The sequence below is a fragment of the Branchiostoma floridae genome, chromosome 19 (assembly GCF_000003815.2).
Source record: "Branchiostoma floridae strain S238N-H82 chromosome 19, Bfl_VNyyK, whole genome shotgun sequence".
Taxonomy (NCBI): domain Eukaryota; kingdom Metazoa; phylum Chordata; class Leptocardii; order Amphioxiformes; family Branchiostomatidae; genus Branchiostoma; species Branchiostoma floridae.
In genome coordinates, this window is record NC_049997.1 from 8,397,365 (window position 1) to 8,405,342 (window position 7,978).

General features: G+C 41.6%; 1 protein-coding gene across 2 annotated transcripts in view; it reads left to right on the plus strand.

Moving 5' to 3' along the window:
- The window catches only part of LOC118406738, a 12,875-nt gene continuing 4,897 nt past the window's right edge, over nucleotides 1-7,978 (plus strand). Inside the window, exons 1-10 of one of the 2 annotated variants that reach the window (XM_035807035.1) lie at nucleotides 68-129; nucleotides 2,229-2,374; nucleotides 3,195-3,361; nucleotides 3,850-4,000; nucleotides 4,578-4,759; nucleotides 5,027-5,162; nucleotides 5,770-5,856; nucleotides 6,433-6,602; nucleotides 6,926-7,038; nucleotides 7,540-7,720. In XM_035807035.1, coding sequence (XP_035662928.1) covers nucleotides 2,329-2,374; nucleotides 3,195-3,361; nucleotides 3,850-4,000; nucleotides 4,578-4,759; nucleotides 5,027-5,162; nucleotides 5,770-5,856; nucleotides 6,433-6,602; nucleotides 6,926-7,038; nucleotides 7,540-7,720 — 1,233 coding nt within the window. In that variant the 5' untranslated portion in view covers nucleotides 68-129; nucleotides 2,229-2,328. Of the gene's footprint in view, nucleotides 130-2,228; nucleotides 2,375-3,194; nucleotides 3,362-3,849; nucleotides 4,001-4,577; nucleotides 4,760-5,026; nucleotides 5,163-5,769; nucleotides 5,857-6,432; nucleotides 6,603-6,925; nucleotides 7,039-7,539; nucleotides 7,721-7,978 lie in introns of both variants that reach the window. The other variant, XM_035807036.1, reaches the window with a different exon arrangement.

Below are 7,978 nucleotides of genomic sequence, written 5' to 3' on the forward strand. Positions count from 1 at the left end.
ATCCGGGACATCCGCGTCCCATTGTGTACAATGCCTGAAGACAACAACGGCACAGACAACAGGAGAACTGGCATTTAAGCTGCAGGCAACCTTCTTTCTTTCAAACCGACGACAGCTCTGCCAGAGAAGGTAAGACTTTTTGTGTTCTTGAAGCCAAGAGGGTCTTCTTATTAATAACCACCTTGTTGAAACTTGTCCTGACTCTAAGAAAATTTCAAAACCATTGTTTGGGTTATAAAACGTAACTGGAGTAAACGTAAAATATAGGGTTTGGACAGAGTCAAGGAAAGGCCACAGAACTTGTTGAACTGCTCCCTCATGCGTGGCTTCTCGTGCCAGTGCAATAATGCACACGGTGCAGGGACTAACTCTAACCAAGATATTCCTTACTCCAACTTTCTAGTGGCTTTAAAGTGATCACCAGACTAGATATACGAGGTGTGATCGTGAAAATCTCGGTCTCACCTCGAAATGTGGGGCTTAGCTCAAATTCGGGGGAATTAGAATATAGTAGGGGGCCTTTTGTCAATATCCACCTAATTTCAGATCATTATGCCCATTAGTTTGCAGTCGACGTCCTTTGGATGATCAAAAGTGAGGGGGAAATCGTAAGTAAGGGGGATATCGTAAGTGAGGGGGAAACAAGGAAGGAAGAATCAAGGAGAAGACGGGCGTTTTAACAATGGTTCAAGCTATCCGGTGTCTTTTCGACTTTTTTTACCCCTTTCTCTGATATATAAACATGTTTTTGTGTCGGTTGTTATTCTTATTCCCTAAATCCGCACAACACGTAATGCTGGTCACAGAAAAACAACACGTAGCTTCATGATACTTTCTCTGTCAAAATGATCAAACACTCACTGTTCTTACATTTACATTCCGATGCGGGCCAAATGTTGCATTCAGTCGAAAGCTTTGATTTGTTTCTAGTTTTGCGGTCGGTTATAAGGTAACGATTAGAGCGTTTTTCTCAGAGCCAATTGGTCCCGTGTTCGATGGTCACCACGCAGAGATGCAGTGTTTGTTACTCTTCGTTTGAAAAACCCTCTTGGTTTGATTCTTTGAATGTCTGTTTGGACAGCATTTTTGTGTTTGCATTCCCTGGAGGCGTAACGCCCCCCTCCCCAACCCAATGAGCTTATCTGCCAAAAGTATGCCAAAACAAACTCAAGGATTGGTTCACAAGTGTGCCGACGACTGCTCATTTACCTCTAATTTCGTAGTCCTATTTACACAAATGTACTGCTTCTTTATAGTGATCTTTACAACAGGTGCCTCTTTAGTGTTCAGTTTAATGTTTTTAGGGTAATTATCCCGGCACAAAACTATCGCTGAGGCTAAGAACTGGTCCAACCACTCTGTCATTCTTCTTATTGTTTTGCACGGTATCATCTCAAGACATGATTCCTTCTTACAACGTACAGACAAAGTTGAGCTATTGTCATTCAAATATTTGATTTTGTCTTAGCGATCCCATCTTACTTGTTTGCGAGTTTTGTATCAGGACAAGTCGGCATTTGAAATAACTCGGCCCCTAGCCAATCGGGACAACTCGGTCCCAACCTTCAGACCTGACATAGATCAGCAAATAGAACAAAATTGCACATATTTTTGTGAGAGATAGAACGTGTCTGACTGTCAAACGTTTTGTGCCACTGTGATAACAACTACTGAATTTTCCCTATTTTGATTTGCAACTAGATAAAGGTGCAAAATGTTCAGAAAGCTTTGTTTTCTTTACGAGAAAGCCAATCTTTCATCTGCCATTAACGTATTTCCTAAATTCGATGTTTTTTTTACAAGAAAGTGCTATTCACATTACGATATTAACTCTGTTGCGCAGTTTTACAACTGCGTTTAGGGCTACTTTTACAATTGTGTATGAATTAGTGCGAGTTAAGTTGAGCTGTCTCTCTGGTGAAATGCAGGGTGTCCGTGGCCATAGGAGAAGTGGGGGTGACTTGGTGGTCATTGAAAAAAGGACGTCAGTTCTCTTTTAAATAATCATAATAATAGATGATGATAATTTAACAGATATTGCAGGTAGCAGGTAAAAAAATAGGTTTTGCACTTTTCATTTCTTAAGAAAAGTGGGAGGTAGTTCTGGAACCAGTTCGTGTATATATTTTGGTGCTAAGCCACTGGGTAATTTGGAGAAGTGAACATTGTTTTCATTGTCAACCAACCTCCCCTAAGATGCTGTTGTGGTTCGTCCCTCACCCGTACAGGCCCGGATCTCTGACACCTGGACTGATTCGAGGAAGTCTTTAGTCTTTATTGAGAATACCGCACCAGACGTCATTGGCATACTCGATCAAGGATCGCGTCATGGCTTTGTACAGAGTTATCCGTCGGACGAAAGACATTCTTTTCAGTAGGTTTACGCGTTTCATTGCTTTCGTCACCAGGGTTGACACATGAAGTGACCGCGATAGATTTCGAATGAGATGCAGACCAATGTGCCGATAGAAGACAACTTCTATGAGCTGAACATCTTTAAAGTAAAATGAGGCGTATAGAACTATGGTTTTCTTAGAGGGGAATATCATCAACTCTTACAGGGCCATTGATGATCTCTAGCAGTGCGGCGTCATCCGCAAAAATACACGAGTCTGTTGATACATTATCGACAATGTCATTGATAAAGACAAGAAAGAGTAGGGGCTTAGAATGGACCACTGAGGAACACCAGCATTGATTCACAGCCATTCAGAACACACTCCATTTGTACCGACTCTCTGCTTTCGGTCATTTAAGTACGACTCGATCCAGCCCAACACATAAAGCAACATGTTAGTGCTCAGGTCTGATTATTCTACAATACCTAAACCTAAAAAATCGACAGAAGCGTCTCTGTAATACAACATAGATTGTTATATTTTCATGTTGCATTTTATGTTGCATGCATGCATTTGAATATGTTCATTATAGACTCGAAAATATTTCCACCAGGTTGGTAGATCATAGGACATAAGAATATACACAACCAGTTTTTCTCACCTGCTGACGTTTCGATGTCTGTAAGAAGCTGTGAGGAAGATGTCTGACAGACATCGAAACGTCAGCAGGTGAGAAAAACTGGTTGTGTAAAAGAAAATTCTCATGTCCTTCATTATAGATTGTTGTGATGAATTCTTTACTAAGGGCATGTTAGTCTCTCTGAAATAAACAATCGTTTTCTCTCCCGCTCTCAGGAAGGCGACCAGCATCTATAACCATGGGACAAGAAGAATCTAAGCCAGCAGGACCCAAACTCCCGGAGACCATCGGAGGGAAGTTCTCAGGCCACGCGTTTCCGTTCGAGAACTTGGTGTTGGAAGGAGGTGGCGCTAAAGGAATCGCTTACATAGGAACTTGTAAGGTGAATATCTCAAGTACCCCTAAATTATTGATATTTTACAAATAGAGATGCCTGTTTTTGCAGTGTAAATACAGTCATTCGATAGTATTACCTGAAATACTGAAGGCTAGATACTATTTGGTAAACAGTTGGATAATTAACAAAACATCTGGAGCTATGCTATCACTATCACTATTGTTTACATGCCTCTTAATTAAGCCTTCCTCTTCTTAATGAAAACACATGTTTACGAACTCACATAGTTTTTGATGTACGTTTGTACACTGTTGTCTATTGCTGTCAATATACGTGTAAACTGTCCCTCTTTGGTTAACTGTTTACATTGCAAGCACTGCTTAAAGATATGCGCACATCACTGTATACAGAACACTTTATACCAAAGATGGACTTCGATTTGTATACAGTTTGAATTGAAAGAGGAATAATGGGAAGATACGTTGAAAAACAAACAGCACCCGTACGTAACTCTTATTCTGACCCCACCCCAGGTCCTAGAGGATGCCGGGATAATGCCCCAGATCAAACGGTTCGCCGGGACCAGCGCAGGCGCAATCACTGCCGCCCTCCTCGCCATCGGGATGACGTCACAGGAGCTGCTGGACGAGCTGAGCGCGCAGAACCTGCTGGAAGTCGTGCTAGGTATGTATACTTTGACTAATTAATCACAGGTTCAACACTCAGGTGGTTTTTCTATTACACAACAGGACTTGAAGGAGATGCTGTTACCATTACTACTAATGCACAACATGGACAGAACTTGGACAAAAGTTAATGTTGTCAGGTTTGCTGTGGTGAAGAGGCTGTGGGTGTATATATGTTTTTGATATGTAACATTAACAGTTTAACTGGAGAAGTTGTGTGTGCAATTCATAGATCTTCGTTGATAGGGGTTTTGGAGACCAAGGTCAAATTAGACAATGGGCCTCATAGTGGCTTGCTATGGTACTGCTGAGGAAAGTCCAGACTTGGAATTTCTTTCCGTGATGTGTATATACTCTGATGTATACATAGGTATACTATATCATACTTTTCTGCACATGCAATTGGAACTGAGACTTTAAGTAAATATCGACAGTAGAAGGTTGCATTATTTTTTAAATGAACGAAAATCGAAAATTGCTACCTACTAGTAGATGCCTTTTACTGGAGAGGGGTCGATATAATATTGGAGGCGTTCTAAACCGAAAGTCATTGACATGATTTCCGGTTTTCCCAGATACCCGTTGGACCAAGTCGAGCTGGATTCCCGGCATGGGGACCGTCGGGCGCCTCTGGGACGTTCTCAACGAGCGGGGCGCATGTCCGGGGGAGAAGTTCCTGGAATGGTTCGGAGACATCTTGGAGAGGAACTTAAAGAAACGAGGTCTGCCCTTGGGCAAGGACGTCACGTTTGATCAGGTATTCACGAAATGACGCTTCATGTTGGAATAAAAGTATTTCATGGATTCATTAACGTTTCCTGGGGGTATTGCTGTTGCAAGCAATTCTCAGATGATATTATGTTTGCACTTTTATGATTTTATCATTATAGATGTATTTCATTTGTCATGGTGTTTTATGAAGTCTTGTATGATAACAGCCCACATGAGATAACTATCAAGCTATGGATCTTTATAGCTCAAACTCAAATTCAAATCCATAATAAACTTAAAATTCTGTCCCTAGATCTACCATGTTCTCGGTAAGGAGCTGTGTATTGTGGCCTACAACATGAACTACAACCGAGAATCCTACTTCCACGTCAAGACCACGCCCATCATGAGGGTCCGGGAGGCAGTGCGCATGTCCATGTCAATTCCAGGTAAGATCTCCAGCCCTTTGAACATATACTATTACTTACAGCATTAGTGTAGAAGCTTCATAAGGAGCATTCAGAAGGCATCTGCCATCTTTATTCAGTTCTGAAGGGTTTTCACGTGACCTGGGAGTCAAAGGTCACGTGACGCGAGGGTGTTGCAAACGGCGGGGGTCGGTATCGACCTTCTTTGGGGTCTAAGGATGAGGAGCAGGATCTTCAGCCATGGTTGAATGATATTAATCGGTCGTTTCCTTAAACTTCATTATAGTAATACAGTACCGTAGCCTGTGATTGCACATGTCAATCTCTCGCTGGCAGCAGGAGGGGTTAATTAGTGACCCCCTCCCTGTAGGGACGACCGCTAGGAGCGCAATTTTGGTCAGACTAACGGTAGCCTGTGTTTACACAAGCTCTCGCTGGCTGGGCTTAATGACCCCCTCCTGGGGCGGCGGCAATCGTAGGGCCGGCCGCTAGGGTCGCGATTTTAGTCAGGCTAAGACTAACGGTGCTCTAAAAACAATTAAGGGTCAATTAACGTCTCAACGTTTCACTGTTGATAACTGGTATATACATGATAGTAAATGGGTCATTTTTCAATTCCGTTCTTTAGTGGTGTTCCAGCCATACGAACTAGAGAATCTCTTCACTTACATCGATGGTGGACTGGCGGCCAACTTTCCACTTTACGCCTTTGACGGTAAATATGACAATCTCTTCTATATTATATCTTCTTGATCTTAAAAGTATACGCATATGAGAAATCCCTACCTTTTTCTTAAGTCAGAACATTACTTTTGAATAACAGTTTCTCAACAGTTTCTTAGAAAGAGATTTACATTGCGTCACTTTCGAAAGTTTCCATATTACAAATGTTTGGTGTATTCAATTTAATGTCATGATGACTCATAGCCAGGTGATTTCATTTCATTCAGTAGGATACACTAATATCATATAAGCAAATAGTTATTTTTTGTAATTTCGTGTCTGTCTGTCTGTTTGTGTTTCCGGATTTTTGTAGTCAGCATAACTCAGGAATCTCTGGATGGATTACAATGATCTTTGGTATGTGGGTAGGTGTTTAAAAGAAAAAGGTCAAAGTCGATTTTGGGCCCCCTGGTATGTAACCTTTGTACTGCAGCAGAAATTCCATTTTTGTATCTTTTGACCTTTGATTATTTTGGTGACAGGTTGTTTGCTGTGTATGTAGTAGTCAGCATGACCGTTCAATGTTGTAATATCATAACAATAACATTCTGGAATGCATGGTGTTTAGGTTGGTACTTGTCCATGGACAAGCAGGACACCTTCTACAAACGCCTCGAGGCGCTCAAGGAAGACGACGAAGATGTTGATCACCTGCGCAGGGTGTTCTACCCCGAGTACAGAATGGAACGGTTTGCGATCCAAGGGCAGCAGTTCCAGAAAACTCTCGGCGTTCTAATCGTAAGTTTAGAAATTGTGCTACCTGTATGAAACCCCTAGCATTTGCTTGTTGTTTTCTTTTCTTTCTTTTTCTTTTGTGCGTTTTAATGACCCGGCAAATGTCTCTTCAAAAGACATTCTACTTTACTATCTCTTGCTCTTTGTACATTATGATGTAGGGAACAGCAACTTGAGCACATGTGCAGCATATTTTTTTAAAAAGTTTTGACACCCAAGATGGCGGCATAAACAAAATCACGTGACCTGTGACATTAAACGCACATGATCCACCTACTGAGTGGCTCAACATGCTAGAAAAGTAACAAAATTTTGTTTTTCTTCAGTTTTCTAACTCAGACCGAGAGGTTTACCAGGATCAGTTCCAGCACAAGCTAAATGAGCTGATAAAGAGAGATCCAAGCTTCATAAAGAACAGGCCTGATACAGAGAAAGCCAGGTAACGCCATTGCTTATTTCGCATTAAGCAAAGGACTGTGTTAAGGTGCTCTCTCATTGCACTTGGGGAACGCTTGCGGCACCGAGGGGTTCGTAGATGACTCAACGAATTTCAACGAGATAAAGGAATTTTCTTCCGTTTTGTGTATTTTGTAATCTTCTAAGTCATACTGTTACGTATCACGCAATATCTAAATTATAAACAATCGCGAAAATAACAAAACAGTGCCGCGGTGAACGAACCCCACAGTGCTGCTCCGGTGCCCGAAGTGCAGTGAGAGTCCACCTTTCGTCATAATTTGATTATTATACCTGTTAGAAGTCTACTGATACATGTATTTTGAATGTTATTTTTCTCAGGCGATTCCTCACCTCGCATTGAACAAGAAACGGAAATTCTGAAGTGATATCTCTCTCTCTCACTCTGTGTGTGTGTCTGTCTGTCTGTCTGTCTGTCTCTCTCTCTATATATAATCTGAATTCTAATTTCCAATGTTTACAGAGCTTTTGTTAAGCAGCAACAAAAGCAGCGAAACGCACGAAATGAGGGGGTAAAGTCCTTCAAGACCCTAGTGGATAGCCGAATGAGGAAACTGATTGAGCGGATTGCCGGACCTGATGTCATGGATCATATTGACGGCGGAGTTATTGATATTCCCGAAACTCCAATTGTGGGGGCAGGCGTAAGTCAATTTTTTTTATTGAACAAACACATAAAGGCAAAATAACAGACAAGTAGCGGCCCACTGAAGTTAAGACAACTTATATCGGTGCCGCTATTAAAAGAAAATAAGAATAACATATGTTTGACAAGATGCAGTAAATCAGTACAAATGGAATACTAGTGTATTGACTGGTAGAAGCGCAAGTCCTGGTATCCCCCCCCCCCCCGGAAATTTTGGTAGGACACGGAAAAAAACATGGTTAGAAACGGCCAGTTT